This window comes from Xiphophorus maculatus, chromosome 23, assembly GCF_002775205.1.
Source record: "Xiphophorus maculatus strain JP 163 A chromosome 23, X_maculatus-5.0-male, whole genome shotgun sequence".
Lineage (NCBI taxonomy): Eukaryota > Metazoa > Chordata > Actinopteri > Cyprinodontiformes > Poeciliidae > Xiphophorus > Xiphophorus maculatus.
This window is the reverse complement of record NC_036465.1, coordinates 25,859,932-25,877,860: the sequence shown is the minus strand read 5'-3', so window position 1 is coordinate 25,877,860 and position 17,929 is coordinate 25,859,932. Positions and strand designations below refer to the sequence as shown.

Here is a 17,929-nt window from a genome sequence, read left to right as displayed (position 1 = left end):
CGTCTACCACTGTTCACATAAACCGTTCTTTGTTCTTTTTTAACTGATTTCTAATCAAATCTGATGGTGTAGCATTAAATGTGGTGAATTCCTAAGAATATTTAAAGTTTAAATACAAATTACAGAATATTTGATCATTTTATGGAAAGCTTTAGTACCATTCTTGCTAGTTCTTAAATTAGTTATACATCTTGGACCCGAGGCTCTGAAAACATGTGGTAAGCAATAATTTTTATCTGAATAATCAAGTAATGACCTGACAAATACAGAGATTTCTGTTTTGATGAGAGCTGCAGCCAGAGCCTGCAGCTCTCATCTTGAGTGATTTAATAGAGATAAACACTTTCTTGTCTTACAGCGTCATAAATCTGGATAAATAGCTCTATATAAAAAATAAATATCAGCTTAGTTATACACCAGGATCATTGCTTTTTCATTGTGTTAGGGTCAACAATGTTTATTCAGAGGTTACTCTGTGATCCCAGTAAAATATTAGCAGAACTACTGACTCATTCCCAATTTTTTTTTTTTGCTTTTTTTGGGGGGCATCCTATTTTTTTTAACGTCGCCTCCCCTCAACTATAAACCCATCAAACGGATCTTAACGCGAAACTCACAGGAGCTGCAGCAGGAAGTCGAAGTGAACATCATATTCCTCCTTCCACATCTCGGATCCTGGAAGTGAGCGGGGGAAGGCGCGCTGCGGACCGACCCCCTCATCCTCCAGCGGCCGGGAAAACGGGCATCGTCCCGGTTTGCGGGTTTTGACGTCAAGCTGCAAGCGATCTGCTGAGCGACCGACCGACCGGATCCCAGGATAAAAGCGCTGACGGTTCCCGATCAACCTGAAGGGTTAGCGCTGCGGCAGGAGGTGAGGTCGTACTGTAGAGGTTTTCCTTGAAGTTTCTTGGTCGGTGTGGACTCTTCACAAAGGAGAGGATGTTGGAGGCGGAGCGACCGGCTGGACGGGATTGCGCTGTTCCTAGTTGTGGCTTTACAATGGCCCTGTGTGTCCGGGCCAGCACAACTTCCTCTGCGCTAAAATGTGGAGACTAGAGGCCAACAGGTCGGGTCTGTGTGCGCGGGGTGTCCCGACTTCTGGATACCACGTTGCTTTTTCTGCATGTTTGGAGGCGCAATCAAAATTAAAAAAATAAATACTGGCCGGTATTTGTATTAAAAATCACCAACCTAATAAGTAATGAGGACGAACAATATCAGGAAAACGTCCAATCGTGCTACTATTGCTGAGTATTTGATTGCCTTCCTACAGGGCTGGATTTAAATTAATTTAAATTAGCCCTTGAGCTGGAGCCAGTTTTGGTACCCCATCACGAAAAAATTACAAAACAAAAAAAACATTTCAAACATCTAGCAGATGGCTCCATGTTGGCAACCCCCCAAAAATAGATTTTTTAAATATGAGAGTATTTAAATGTTTTTTTTTTAAATCCAGCAATATTTTTAATAAAATGCCACATGCAAAATAATCCCTTGACATCAATATGAGGTACAATGTAAAACATGCACAGTATACAACAACAAAGACATTTTTTTAGCCACCCCCCAAAACTCTCTGCCCTGGGCTGTTGCCCCAGTAAGCCCTGCCTTCCTTCACTACTCCACTCGATTCCAGTCTCTCTTCACAGCTCAGACAATCAACTAGACCTTTACGAAAAGCAAAGCACAAAAAAAAGACCTTCACGTTCCATCGGGATGACCAGAAATACAGCCAGAGTAACAGCCAAAGGGTCTAGTTCTGAAGTCTACAACCTTTTCAGTCCAAGGAGCCATTTTTGTCTTCATTTCAACAAAATAAAACAGTCTTGGTGTGAAGTGGTGACGATGGACCCAAATTCAGAGCAGGCAGAGGCAACGAGTGGCTGTGAACTATTTAGTGACAAAATGATAAACATGAACTAACAAAACCAAGGCGGTGACAGGGAGCAACAAACAGGGACTGTAAGTGTCAGTTTTTGGACCTGGATACTAGCAACTGGCACAAATACTGACTGATGGTGACTTGTCTTACTTTATCAGTGCTTGGAGGAAGCAACAATTTCAGTTTATTTTATTATTATTTTTTCAACGACTGGCTGTTTGAATATTGATCAGGTTCTTGAAGGGACTTTCTCGGCCACTGACCCGACATTCAAAGACATTTAGCTATCACTTTGCCTCATGACAGAGTGCTCCATCATGCTGAACAAAAAACCAAAACCAAAAAAACCCCCATGGACTATTGAGTTGCTGCTGGATCACTGGGGACAGTTGCTCTTCGAGAATGCTTTGATCCCATTATTTATGTCAATAATGTTAGGCAAAGCTTTGTGTGACTCTACCCTATGAGACAAGACACGATGACTAATGTGAACACCGCAAAAACACAAAATCTTACCAAGTATTTTTAGGTTCTAGTGCAAATATCTTATCACACTTGAAATAAGATTAAACTAAATCATAAGTAACTTTTCAGCAAGATATGAGCTTATTTAAGAAAATAATTCATTAATACTGATGCACAGGTACTAGCTCCATTAGCGGATAAATGTACTTATAACAAGCCAGTTTCCTCTTGTTATTAGTGAAATAATCTGCAAGTGGAACTAGAGCTTTTTTATGAATATTAAGGAATTATTGACTTAATCTCTTATATCTTGCTGAAAACTTTCTCATAAGTTAGCTTTGTCTTATTTCAAGTATACTACGATATTTGTACTAGAAACTAGACCAAATATACTTGGTAATTTTTTGTGTTTTTGCAGTGTGCAAGTGTTTCCTTGCAGAAGAATGATTTGTTTTGGAATAAATCATTCTGCGTTTCTAGTTCAGTCAGAATGACAAAGTGAAATCAGCGGCCCTGTCCACTTGAAGACACTTCCCAGCTTGAATTGATGCCAGCGCATCAATTTATGGCATCGCAAGTACAAATCCAGTTTTTCCTCATCGAGTTCATTTCCATTATCTTTACTGACTAGAAGCAGTTGCGAGTCATTTCATTTCATCAGAGCACTTTTCACTGAAAACACACTGAATGCAAATTTAAATGAAGCAGTAAAGCTTGTGAAAATAAGATTTCTGTCCGTCTCAAATCATCCGTCTGCTACCTATAAGGAGGCATGTGGAGGTTTTTGCTGCTGAGCTCTGGTCACAAGTCAGTCTGCCGTGACTCACCGGCTCTTTGTCACTCACTGACAATAGACCAGACGGCAGAATTTATAGACCTGCCCGACGACAGCTTATTTTCACAGCAGACGTCAGATAGGAAAAGTCTCCTGTTTCACTGGAAGAAGTTACGGAAATCATATGCAGCCTAATAAAGTCGTCCTCACACCATGTTTTTGCTTTAAATGGCCAGACAACATCGCCATGACGTAAAGCTTTATTCGAAAGCAATCTGAGCGTTTTTGGGCTTTTGGCTCCATCTGTATTATATCCAATATAGACTCTGACACCTGCCTGTGTTTTCAGTGAACACAGACATATATGGGATTAAATTGGTGCTGATAATTTTGTTTTTGGATGTAGTTTTTTTTTTTTTTCTTTTGGTCTATTTATTGTGATTAACCCTCTATGGCATGACTTTTTATTTTTGTGGGGAAGAATTATTTTCCTGCATTCTTTGGGAGCTTGGTGGTCCCTAATTACATGTCAATCATAAAATCGGACTCTGACACCTCCTGGAACCAGATTTGGGTTTGTTGCCTCAGGGTAACATTGGTCTAGAACACCAAGATTGTCTACACTGATTATGAGAAATGAAATACAAATCAAACAAAAACTATATTCATAAAAAAACTTTTTTTTGGACAAAAATATGTCAAAAATCATGCCCCCCAAAAAATAAAATAAAGGAGCAATGTGAGGTACAGCTATGTGGTTTGTTGCCTGAGGGCAACGCCATGCCATAGAGGGTTAAGACTTTTTTCTAAAATGTACACTGACACCAGTCATTTACAGGGAGTGAAAAAGGGGTTGATATTCGTTACTAAAATTACAATGTGATGCATTTTTCTTTATGTAAGAGCAAATATATCCATGATCACAGCAACCATGACCGCTAACTGATTAAAATCAAGTAAGAGGAAGAAAAGAGATGCTCACGAGGTATGTGGTCTGCAACAAGCAAGTAAGTAAGTAAACTTTATTTCTATAACAACCCTCAAATAGGTGGTGTGTGTCAAAGTATGGAGGGCAGGAATTAGGCTTGGGTGATAAATCAAATTTTTGGTTTTTGAGGATTTAATTTCGGAAGGAGAAAAAAAAGAACATATCAGGATTTTTGGTCTCTTCGGGTTTCCGTAGCTCAGACTGGCGTCAATGCACGCGGGGCTGGCATCTTGTTTGACAAGCGTGTTTTACAGCTTTTGTTTATTTGGACAAAATTACCAAAAGCTGTAACTCTACGAAGAATTATAAAGAGTCTTTCTTAAATTATGAGGAAAGAGTCACAATGTTGCAAGAGTACAGCCACAATATTAGGAGAATGAAGAAGCAATTTTATGAGAACTCCAACACAAAAAATAGAGAAAAACAATTATCCAAGCTTTCTGGTGACATTGTGTCTTTCTTCCGTTAATATTATAACTTTGTTCTCATAATTAACAGAAATTGTTGTAGCTTCGCTTTTACACACTTACACTTGAATTAGAGGAATACAGAAATGAACTGAATCAAAGTTTAAGCACTCTTGTTCAATTTTTAAAAAAATAAGAGACAAACCAATTTGATATTAATATCTGAATTGGGCCCGATGTTGAAAAAAATTGTAGATTGAGCATCATACAATGAGGGCGGTTCTATCCAGTCTAATTCTATGCTTTGTTACTTATTTTGCTTTACATTAGAATTCCTGATTGCACTGACAGAAGAATGAAAGTTTTGTTATTTTTACATGTTTGATCAAGCTTGTAAAACTATTGATGTGTTTAAGTGTGCTCTACTGGGACAGAGTTAGCAAATACATTTGTAATTCAGTTCATCTATGTCCCTGTTTTTTTAAAAAAAAGAAACATTTAAAGTCAGTTCAGCTCTGTTGTCCTGTATTGGATCGGTATAGGGCCATACTAAACTTTAGATATCAGTATCAGAAGTGAAAAAGTGGATCAGTGAATCCCTAATTAAAGAAAAGAACATTTATCTAAGAACAGAAGTTGTTAATTGGAGGATTTTAACATCAATTCTGCATCACAGACAATAATAAGAATCCTCAGTGCCAAGTGTTGAGCTTTTTCTGGTATCTGCCATGAAACTCAAAACAACAAAAACGTTTCACTTTCACAATGAAAGAAAGCTCTACCATTTACCTGCAAACCTGGTTTTTCACCATAGTGTTGATCTATTTTCCGTCTCGCTCTGTCAGTCTCCCTTTACAGACACAGCAACACAACATCACCACTTAGCTGCAAACAATGAACAATGGTGACCTCTTTTGGCTGAGTGAGACCAATTATGCTCAGGTGTGGGATTGGGTTGGGTGAAACGCTGAACAGCAGCCTCGTCTGACTCGCAGAGATTAACCTCTGGGAAAAGAAAACAAACAAACAACAACAAAAAAAAAAACAGCCACGCTTTTACAGTGAACAGCGTCCCAGGCTGCGGTGGGAAGAACCTCAGCCAGCCAAACCAGTCGTTGCTACAGTAAGAATGTGGGATGTGTCATTAAACACGGAGTCGAGCTATAAATAGAGACGGCTAAATCTGCCAGCGTTGAAATGAGTCCCTTACTGTGTGCGTTGCGGAAAGTGGCTGGAAGGAAATTTTGTGCTGCTGCATGTTTTTGGAACAAAAAAAAGAAAGTGTGTAGTCATCCTTTTGTGTCTTTGCATGTGTGTGTGTGTGTGTGTCTATATAGCTGCCTGTGTGAGAGCCAGGAAAAGATCATCTGCAGGATGTTTCAGCTCAGCTATAGAACCATGCTGAGGTTTTTATTTCCTAAGTAATGCCATGAAAGAGAGAGAAAGAGGGAGAGAGACACTTCCTATGTGTGCCGTTGAGGAAGCTTCGGGATGTGAGCGAATTAAGCGCAGCCCTTGTTTACGTAAGCGCTGCTGCCGGCCCGTGAGTCTTCTATGCCGATGTGCGTTTCTCACTCCACGTACATGAAAGAGATTAGTCCACACGCCAGAGCTCCTCCTCTGATATGGAAACAACTGCGCCTGGCTTTCATCTGCTTTGCCTGGCGCTCTGATCTGCAGGGCCTCGGAAGGCAGCGGGGAGGAACGCATGCAGCAACGCAACGCATGCACGCAAATAACCGACCGGGAACAAACCCGAGAAACGTGGGGAGACGCATCTGTCTGTGTGTGTGCTAATAGTAACACCTGAAAAGTTTAGTGTTTTAATGTGATCGTGTGAGCCGTAGTTCATCTCGGAGTGTAAATTGCTGTGACTAATGTCAGCAGCAAAGTTCCATATAATTGGTACAAATAAGAAGCCAAACTGCAACCAGGTTAGAATCCTGAAGGCATTCAGTGGAGGCGCATTTATAAAAAAAAACTAAAACTAAAGTATCATCCTTCCCTAACAGTTTCTGCAGCTTCGTCAGTCACATATGCTGTTCCAACTGCTTCACACTGCATGCTAATGATTTCTTGCAAACACACACTTCAGCTGTTGTGTGATTGATATTCAGTCGGCGTCATCGCACGTTCTACCAAATGTCAAATATCCACATCCAGAGCTGCGTGTCTCCTCAAGGAAATGGCAAATTCATTCACGACCCGTGTTTTTGTGTTTCTGTATGTGGCCACCGGCCAGAACAATGGCTGGTGTTTGTTTGTCACAGCGGCTGACGAGGACAGCCTTTCAGATCTGTTAGTTTTACAGGCTGTTTTCCTTTCTCTAGGGATTAAAAAAACCCACAAAAAACTCTACACCATTTATTAATCTATGGAGGAGTGTTAGGACCATACTGAGACAAAACAAAAAATAAAAAAATACAATTATGAGAATGGTCATAACATTAAGACTGCAAAGTAAAACTATTATGAGAATCAAGTTGTAATATTATGACTTTATTCTTGGATTATTTTAACTTCATTCTTGTATTCTCCTAATATTATGTAATTTTATTACTTTATTCCTGTAACTGAATTTTTAAAAAATTTCTTAGCATGGTCATATATACCGTCATATTAATCGACACTATTTAGGAGAAAGCAAAATTATTAAATCAATCCTAGTAAAAGTAATTAATGTCACATAGACATTGAAAATGCAGTATTATGTATTGTCCAGGCACATAGTGCCATTTTGTAGCACAATCACATAATTATGCTAACTTCAGTTGTTATAAAAAATACTGTTTAAATCAAATATGACTTAAAATAAATCTCCCTTTATAATTTAACAACATGAAATTGGGTCTCTGTCTCTTTAAGAAGCTCCTGCTTCTGAAACTCCGCCTTCAGGAAGTCATCACAACATGACTCCTCTATTAACCCTTTAAGAAAAGTTTTACCACCGTTTACCTGAGAAGTAGCTCCTGAAAAGTCATATTTGGAGTTTACCTCAAATTATGTGGGCTCACAGGATATGAAGGTGTCCTGATCAGGCGAGACTTTACACACAAAGAGCTTTTTGTGGTGAAAAACTATTGATGCTGTCACATTCCCACTGTGGCGCATGGCGGTGGGAGCATCATCCTGTGGGTGATGGGAAGCAATACACAGGACAGTCCAGGAAGAAAACCTGCTAGAGGTTTGCGCAGGTCGATAACAGATAAAATGCAAACTTATCACCACTTTCACCCTTTTCCACTTTACAACTACTCACTACCGTTTGCTGATCTATCGCATAAAATCCCAACACAACACGTTGATGTTTGCGGCTCAACATGATAAAATGTGAAAAAGCTCAAGGCTACACATATCTTTGAAAAACACTGTATCTATTGCTGCACAGCCGCTCTGTCCTGCGGTGAAAAAGACGAGCTGCCCGTGACGCTCTGGGAGCCGAGATGTGCAACCAATGGCTAGCCACTGGAAAGAACGGAGGAGAGGAAAGAAGGATCAGAAGGAGCAGAAGAAAAACACTGAGAGGGGAAATGGAAAACAGTGGGATGCAATAAACAGTGGAGGATGGTGTGTTTGTGGCCGAGGGGGGGGAGTGTAGGTGATTTTAGATGAGCCTTGTCACGCCATTTTATCTCAAAAGGAGAAATGAATGGAAGGTGAGACTGTCAGCAACAGCAGGGTGACAGAAAAGGAAGCTCAAAATGTTGTAACAGTGCAAGTCATACGTTTAAAATAAACATCACTGACGTCTTATAATGCCCATTTACAAGAAAGTCCAACTAAAGAATATCCTTTTAAATACAAAAAACTATGTGGATGGAGAACATAGGCTATATTTTATGACAATAAACAAGCATTTATGAAAGAATTGAATCGAATCGTGGTCCTAAAAATGGGAATCCAATCGTGAGATCGTAACAGATTTCCACCCTTATTTTGGAGTTCATAACGAGGTCAGTGCAGTGCAGATCTCCATTAACGAGACACAAAGTGCTGTCATGATAATACATTTTACTGGATGATAAATTGTTCCAGTAATTATTGCAATAAACGATAATATTGGCGTTTTGAGACCATTTTCAAGAAATATATTGATAATGGCGTAATAATGCAAGTTTTTCTTCTCAAAGGCCAATAAACTTTTCTACAGAACACTTAACTCTGGAACTGGAGGATATTTTATAAAACCCAAAATAAATAAAACATGACAATGTAACGGAAATAAAAACCACATGCAATCGAAACCATGAATAAAATGGATAACGAAGTCTCTGTAAACAAAACATTAGGCTTCAAAAAATACTAATCATCACAATGGAAACCATCAAGCTCATTTTAATTGATTCTGCTGTTAATTAATTGATTAACGGCCTATGCAAGGCTTAGAGACAAATTTTTAATAAATACTACCAACAACACTAAACCTGACTTACTCAAAAACTGTTAATGCTCCCCATTTAATCCTATAAAAGGACCAAAGCAGAACCGGGATCAATGTGAAAAAGGATGCTGTTGAGTGTCTTTAATATTCTCCCTTTAACACTGCCAAACAGATGTATCCACTCCACATTTAAGTGCACAAAATCTGGCAAAGCATGGCCAACGCACAGAGCAATAATCGCTCACATTCGCTCCGAGACCCCGCCAGGCAGAGGGGAGGCTGAAGACGATGATGTCATGAAACAAACAATAGCTCATTGAGGCTGAGGCTGGTGGTCAGGAAGCCAGGCCGTCCTTGAAGAACAACGTCTGCAGACTGGATCGACAAGGAGACGAGAGCCCAGGAGCAGAGAAGAGCCGCCGTCTAGAGGCCTGGAGTCGGCCAGAGCCGCCGGGCGAATCCCCACGGTTTGTTGAGCAGATCATGTCGGAGGGACTGTTTGGCGTTGTGGTCCGTTTGGAGCTGCAGGAGCCGTGCAGTGCAGGAAAACAGACTTCAGAGGCGGTGGAAATGCCAGCCAGGAAGACCTACGGCCTTAAGTTGCAGTGAAGCAGCAAGGTTTTCCCCATATGGTTCTGGTTACGGCCTCCCTCCCTGCCCCACACAGCCACCCCCGCCCCTGGTGGCTCTACGCCGTCTTCCTCGAGTCTTTTAGGGCTATTAAGGTTATTATATGTAAGGAAGTAATGTAAGCTGCTGCTGTATTCCCACAGTCCCATGGGGATTTTGCATATGATGCTCAGAGTGGATGAGTTTACGATCGCAGAGAAAAATCGTTAAACCAGTTCAAAAGATTTTCTCTCTGTAAGGATCCTCCATCATGCGAGAACATTGTGGTTTAGAGACTTTTGCATTGTGCTTTTAGCTACCATTTTCCTCCGATTCCTAACCCTAACCCTTTTGTATTTGGCTAACCTGCCTTGGTTTCATGTAGTTTGTTTTTGATTCGCTCTTTCTGTGTGTTCCTGTACGGCTGGTCTTCATTACTTAACATTCTGACTCTGACTTTTACTCTCTCTGCTGCTCCTTGTCGAGTGCTTCATGTTGTCATCGCCTTTCGTTGCATTATGGAGTTTCCTCCGGCATGCCTATGGCTTCCATGTTGGTTCAGCAGATTCTTAGATTAGTGTTTTAGACTCCCTGCAATTGTAGCACCTTTGGTTTCAGAAAGTACAGTTTGATTTTTGACCGTATCTCTGCAGATCCTAAACTTACATACAGGACATCTTCATCGATTTAGTACCACTTACCATTTTTGCAAATACCTTTTATGAAAAGTGGTTAAATAGACAGTAAAAAGATGAGCTGGTCACCAACTTCTTTCTTTTCAAATGCAAAAAGCCCTTCTTTAGAAAGCTACTTTCACATTAAAGTCTTTCACAATTGAGCCAATATATAACTCTTACTTGCCAACGGAAAGCACAGCCGTGAATATACAAAGAAGAAAAAAGACTAAAGACATTAAGATGTGTGAAGTCGACCTACATTTTCCTTGTTTACTGAAAAGAGAACTGCTTTCAGCAGCTCTTTTTTCCAAGAGCTGCCTGAAGAAAAGTGAGATTGATCTGTCTGTACTGAAAGGTTAGTTGCTTTTTAAAAAAAGAAAAAAAAGAAAAGAAGAGCACATATCCACCTTCAACCCACACGTTTCTCTCTCTCTAAGCACCCACTTGCAGGGTTTCACTTTACTAATGCCATCTGCTGGTTGAGTCAAGGTTACAACACGTTAATTACACTTTTGCCAGTCCGCTGCGCAGACTTTTTTTTTAAATATAAAAACGAAACATATATCACATTAACAGAAAAGAAGGGCATTACAATCATTTTTTATGGTCTTAAGATTGTTCTTTTTGTGAAAAAGTAGAAAAATAAAACATTATCAACACTTTTACACTCACAAGACAGAAAACACAACTCAAATTTCCATAGTTAGGAGATTATTAGAGTATTAGAGACTTTTCTACATCTCTGATTAATACATGTAGCCTGCTGATCCTTTTGACACAACTCAAAACAACAGAACCACTAACTCCCACAACACATTTTATTTTCATTAATTATTGGTGACTGAACTGTTTTTTTTCAGCTCAACCAGTTGGAGATTCCTATATCCTATCTTTCACTGATCAGTAAACACACCACATTTCTAAGAGATGGAACAAACTACATTCAGTATCAATTGGTACTGGGTTGGGTTTGGAAATCTCTGAATTAATATAAGAATCTACAGTTATTAAAGCAAGTCACGCTAACTGTGCTAACTGCTAATAAAAGATACTACAGGCATTTAAAAGGTTTCCTCTTTGGTATGAGACAGTGAAACCCTGTGTTACAGTGACTCCTCTTTGAACATGCAGCGTGACACCACAGCTGCTCCTAATACATATGATTAATAACCACTCCTGGCAGGAGAGCTGGAACAATCATTCTCTGTTTTTTATCTTCATATATTATAGTTCTTCAAGAGAAATTGGAATCAGTTCAAATCTGCTGGTCAAAAAGCAGAAATTGGGAGTTTGCCACTACATTCTGATGCAGCTCTACAGACTGGGACCAAACTTTAAAAAAACATCAGCTAAAACCAGGCACAGAGATGAATTTCAATCATAAAGCCTTAGAAAAGGCAAACATAAAAAAAATATAATTAAAATATATTTTTTAGCACTTCAGTTGTTTCATCCTAATTAAAGTGTGTGCAATTTTTTTACCCTTTCTCCATGACTTGTCACTTTTACTGTTATTGTTAGTGTTTAGCTCTGTAAAGACAGTCAGTGGTTAGAGTTCCTGCGTATAAAAAATGACCTCTGACCTCAGTCTCCTATATGTTCACATGCTGACCATACTATGCTGCCATTGTGCTTAAAACCGTTTCATCAGACGCTCTTCTGGGGGAGCAAGTTAAGCCTGGTGGCCTGCCAGGCTGATAATACATTGATATGTATTATGAAGCGTCTATCATGTTATATATAAATACTATTATAGATTTATTGCCCAGCCCTGGTTTGCAGCAGCCAAATTTAAACTCTTGAATATAACCGGGAACCTTTATCCTTCTACCTTCACATTTGTAAAAGCTACAGAGTGAAACCTGCCTTGTCCTTACCTGACAGAGCTGACCATGGCTTCAGTGCGCTCCCCGGCTCTCTGGGAGTCTGAGTGGTATCCATTGGGAATAGCCCAGCGTCCGGGCTGGCTCAGCGTGAACTCCGACCTGCTGCCTGGTATGGTCATCCTTAACGGACTCCCCCCCGCAGCGCCGCCTGCTCCACCTGTACGTGCCGCGCTCTGGCCAGCCGTGTCGTCGCCATCGAGGCCGTCGGCTCCAGGCTCGGCCCCTTCCTGCTCCTGAACCGTGGCCAGCTCCAGCTCCAGGGGCTCGGGCCCCTGCAGCAGGGACCTCTGCTGGATGAGCGGGGTCAGCGGCGCCTCGAAGCTGACGCAGCTGTCCGTCTCGTCTGTGAGCGACAGCACGTCCAGGGAGTCGAGGCTGCTGTAGCACGTGCCGCCCCTCAGCAGAGCAGACTCCACAATGCGCTCGAACGTGGAGCTGAAGCCATCTTTGTTGTCCACCACCTTGTTTTTCTCCTTCTCCAACTCTCTCTCTTCTTCTTCTTCTTCTTCGTCGTCGTGCGCATCAACCTGCTCCACGATTTGCTCGAACGCCGAGCTGAAGGTGTCCTGGTTTTCCGTTTCCTCTTCGTCTCCCTGGGCTCCTTCGTCCTCGTCCTCCTCCTCTGTGTCAGCCTGCTCTACAGTCATCTCAAAGTTGGAGCTGAAAGTATCCAGGTTGGTACGTCCCTCCCTCTCTTCTCCGCCGTCCTCCTCGCCGAGCCTGTCCTCGTCATCGTTCCCGCTCATACCGTTTTCAAGCCTGTAAAAAGAAAATCAGAAAATATCTTGAGATGACCTCTTTTATTCTGACACACTTTCAAACGAATATTCATTCATTTGAAATGGGAGTCCAGTGGCAACCATCACATCTGTTCTTGCTGTGACAGAAATTGTGGAAAAGTGGGCAGTTTTGGTCTGACTGGAATTGGTAGGAACTTTTTGAAAGCAGATTAGTTTCAGGAATTAAGGATTCATTTTACATGAATTCCTTATCATTCATGACAGTGATGTCATCCGTCTGAATTAACATCTGAGCGGCCACTGCTGTAATTTAAAATAATAATGTTCTACTGTGTTGTTCATGAATTGGGAATACAATTTGTTTTATGAAAGATAAAATTACAGTTCTGGTGAGAAGAAGGTCTGTCACAGTAGCAGATTTTGCTGGAGGATAAGTTGTCCCAGAGGTTATCGCGATAACCGATAATATTATTATTTTGAGACCATTCAAGTATTATAATGGCATAATAATGCATAAACACATTCTCAAAGATCACCAAACTTATTCCATAATCAAAAAAGATTATGGAAAATTAACTTCAGTTCTTATCCCCAAAAATGAGAGTTTTGGGGGGAGAAAATGAATTTAATGTGGATTTGGCAAAATGCAAACACATCTCAACTCTGTTTTGCTGTTGGTGTGCTAGCTTGTTTATTTCCAGTTTATTCAACAAAAACCTCAAGTATAATTCCTATTTCACTTTCTTTCATCTACAGCTTCCTAATCTTTATTGTCTTTTCAAGACAACAAGACAAGTGGTTTTAAGCTGAGTCAGTTTTTTTTATATTGTTTTCTGAGCTCAATTGGTTGGAGATTTTCTGTTAGAAACAGTGAGTGACGCACTTCAGGCTAGTAATGTGTGAGGAAAACACATAGAGAACACCTCTTGAAGAAAAAATATTTCCAATAAAAAGATCAGTCACAAGAGGCTTTCTGAGGAAACAGCAACATTAAAGAGGCAGAGTAATGTGTTTCCCAGGCACATAATGCCGTTTTACAGCACAATCAAGTAAATATGTTACCTCCAGTTGTTATAAAAACTCCTATATATATATATATATATATATATATATATATATATATATATATATATATATATATATATATCAAACATGACTATAAACAGAAATTTCACTTTGTAATTTAGCACCTTGAAATTGGGCTTCTGTTTCTTTAAGAAGCTGCTTATCTCTCTGAAACTCCACCATCAGGGAGTCAAGACAACATGGCTCCCCTATGAACACTTTAACAAAGTTTTTAAGAAGTTGCTCCTATAATGAGCTCGGCAGATGCGCCGCTCCATCAGGTGTTTGCTAATTGCTGCTGGCTAGTCTGAAGGAGTTGAGTGGAGGAGCTGCTCTGTGAGGTGGAAGCTCAGTTTGGAAACCGCCTCAAAGGCGGGGCTAGGTCCAACCAGGTGTTTTACACAGCTGAATGGTTGCCATGGAGAATAAATGATTTCTCAAGCATGCGACACTCCAGGTACGTTTTAGATTAGGCAATAACCTTATAAGATGATGCAAAGCTCAAAAATGTTGGTTTTACACAATACTGGCCCTTTAAATACTTCATTACATCCCCACATTACAAGTACTTGCTAATAAACTCTAAACATTTAACACCAATCTACATTATTTATAAAACACACATGGTTTCATTCACTGACCGTTCAGTCGGTTGAGGTTTAGTTCCCTCTGTCTCTGCAGATAGCTGCATGTCTTCATTGTCCCCTTTTTCGTCTTCTTCTCTTTTGCTCCGATGATGCTCTTCTTCAGTTGAACCTTCCTCCTCCTTATTTAACTCCTCTTCCTCTCCCTCATCTTTTCCCTCTGCCCTCCCCTCCCCCTCACTTTGTGCCTCCTCCTCCTCTCTTCCTATGCTCTCCTCTTCTTGTCGCCTCTCCTCTGTACTGTCCCTCTCCACGGCCTCTGGCCTGTCCTCCACTGCCTCGCTGTGCGTTTCCGCAGGTGGGTCGGTCGTGGTTGCGGTCGTGTCGGGCTCCGACGTGTTCTCAGGTGGGGTGGGAGAGGGCAGAGCCTGCCCCTCCTGGGTCATGGTGGCCTTTTCAGAGCGGCGCAGCAGTCCACTCTGGCTGCAGATAAATACCAGCACTGCAAATCAGCAGCCAGGGAAGCAGCTGGAGCAAAAGAGGAAAGAGAGGAGAGAGACGCTAACTGCACTGAAGAGAAAGACTGAAGATAAACTACATGTGACTCTTCGGAGCGTTCAGAGGTGATCCATGGAGCTAAAAAAGAAAAGAAAAAAAAGCCATTAAGTTTTTCACAAGAAAAAGAAAGTTTTGAAACTGGACAACATATTTGAAAGTCCAAAAAAATATTTGAAAGTGAAAAGTTAAGATCTGAAGCTGAAAAAACCCCTATTTGAAAACGAAATAGTTTTGAAAATGAACAAATAAAAACTGAAAATAAAGATTTGAAACTGAAAAAAGGTTTGAAACAAAACAATTAAGTGGTTTTAAATAAAAATGTAAAACTTAAAAAAATGTTTTGAAACTAAAAAAAGAACATGAAAATTATTTTTTTTTCAAAACTACTTTTCAGATTAAAGTTGTTTTTTTTTTTTATCTTGAACAAACTTTATGGCTCCAATTTAGCTCCATAATGATCACAGCAGTTTAACCCGTTTAGAGAATTATTTCTGCATAAAATGCACCTAAATATTGTTGAGATTTTTATATAACAGACCAACATAAAGTAGTGGATTATAGTGAAGTGGAGGGAAAACTAAAAATGCTTTTCACATTTTCTTTGACAAATAAAAACCTGTCAAAAGCAGAATCCATTTATATTCAAAACCCTTCAGGCAATACTTTGTAGAACAACATTTCCCTGCAGTCGCAGATGAAAGTCTTTTGAGGCATCTGTCTACCATCTTTGTACATTCAGACACCGAATGTTTCCCATTCTTCTTTGAAAAACAACTCAAGCTCCCGTCAGACACGATGGAGAGCGTCTGTGAACATCGACTTGCATCTTCTGTAACAGACTGGATTTAAGGCTGGACTTTGGCAGAAACATTAAAATGTGTCTCACACAATTGCCTTTTTTTTTTTTTTTTAAATGGGAGCTAATGTCCTAAATTGTTGTCTGAAACCTTGCAGTTACTGACTGCAGTTTTGATGATTTTTAAAAGGTCTGACCTTCTACGTCCAATTTTGGAAGGTATCGTTTTTTTTGTCTGAAAAGTTGATAAATATAGCGACAAAGTTGCTAAGCTGGTAACACTGGGATGATTGTTGTTCAAATTTACGGATGCACCGATCCACTTTTTTCATTTCCGATACAGATATCTGAGGTTTAGTATCGCCCGATACCGATCTGATACAGAAAAACAGCTGAATCAACTTCAAACGTTTCTTTTTTTGTTTAACGCACAGCCACAAATATACTAAATTACAAATTTATTTGATAACTCTGATGGGCACTCTTTTAATAGACAGCAAATTGCTAAAAATAACTTGGTAGAGATTGAAAGTACCAGTCCTTACGGATAAATGGGCAGAAATATTTACTCACAGGACATTTAAAGAACTGCGTACAATTAAAATAAGCAAAAATATCCAGGCAGAGATTTGAAACTTAGGTCATAAAGGGTTAATTTCTTCAGTTCAAAACAGAATTAGACTCTGCAGATCTAAATAACTGTCACAGATACCTGATCTAGATTTTGCATCTGTATGCAAAATATTGTTTTTGATATTTAGCTAGAAATAAACAATATGTTGTGAAGATAAAAGAGAAGTTCAAACTTCTTTTGGATGTTTTTTTATTTCTGTGACGGTAAAGACGAAGAACATCCCGTCTGAACTTTGACTGAACAGTGTGTTTGTAATTACAACAGTCCGCTGACAGGCTGAAGTAGAGCCGCGAAGCAACTCTATCTGCCTGATCCTCTCTCATCTCTGCTGACTCATCTGCAACGAGGGACTCTGAGCAGAACTGCAGTAAAATATTTACTGCCACTCCGAGCCTTTTTTTCTGGCTGCATGCAGACGCAGGTAGGGATCTGGTACGTCTGGAACAAACTCTCCCAATCTGCCAACAAATCGCTGCGGCCTCTCAGGAGCATTTCTAGCATTTCTGAGTCCAAAACATGCAGCGGCGGGATACGCAGGGGCTCGGATGTGAACCGGTTTCGCTTCTCTGATTCTGCGAATGCTTTGAATGCGAGGTTGCCAGGGCTTCCTCCCCCCCTAAATGTTTCATCAGAGTTGCAAAGTGACGATGCAAATTATGCAGAAGCCTGGAATAATTTAACAAATCGGTCCCCTCGTTTCGAGCTCCCGGTTAAGAGTGGAACGTTTTGCTTTCTCAAGCGTCACGCCGATGAAAAAACACAGATGAGATACAGAATAAAGATATCACACTTACGAGCTTTTATGTCTTGCTAATGAGTCCTCTAATCCCCCTTTCTCAAACTGATGCTGCTCTGATCTCAAAGGACACTCTGGCAGATTGCTCAAACAAATTCTTCCTGAATCCATAATCAGCGATTAGCCTCCTCCTTTTATTTATTTATTTATCTATTTCGCAACCAGATGCTTTTAGTGGATCAGTTAGCCATCTGCAGAAGCGTCACTCGTTTTTGCCGTTACTAACTGCATTTTCACACAGTGAGAAAAGTTCCTCTCAGCGTAATGAGTCTAAAAGTGTCTCTGGCACTAAATCATTCATGGATTAGTATCTTCTGACTGTCTTCAAAAGCTGCATTAGGGTGAGCTCAGCATAATCCCAACCTCAGGTACTCAGTGGTCAAAAGACGTCCCCAACTTGGCTTCACTGCATGTGAACCAGGGCTGGGCATTTATCGTATCGCTTATCATTTATCGTGATAAATTCCTAGAATTTTGATTTATTGTAGTCACGATAAACTCCAATTAAGGATGTTTAAACCTCCACCAAAACTGTCCTTATTGTTGGGTTTGACAGATTTACTATTTTCTCCACTGTTCAATGAAAGCATCAGTGAATGGCAATAAATTTACAGCGATATAAATCACACTTTTTCATGTGGCTGGTGTCTTAAAGAAGCACATCCCAAATGGGAATGTTTTTCAAC

The 17,929-nt window shown here is 40.2% G+C and overlaps 1 protein-coding gene across 2 annotated transcripts in view; it reads right to left on the bottom strand.

Annotated features, from left to right (window-relative positions):
• psd2 (pleckstrin and Sec7 domain containing 2) overlaps positions 1–17,929 on the bottom strand; it is a 43,850-nt gene that overhangs the window by 15,493 nt on the left and 10,428 nt on the right. Inside the window, exons 2-3 of one of the 2 annotated variants that reach the window (XM_005811126.3) lie at positions 14,517–15,095; positions 12,062–12,829 (exon numbers count right to left, since the gene is read on the bottom strand). In XM_005811126.3, coding sequence (XP_005811183.2) covers positions 12,062–12,829; positions 14,517–14,905 — 1,157 coding nt within the window. In that variant the 5' untranslated portion in view covers positions 14,906–15,095. The remainder of the gene's footprint in view (positions 1–12,061; positions 12,830–14,516; positions 15,096–17,929) is intronic. The other variant, XM_023328619.1, reaches the window with a different exon arrangement.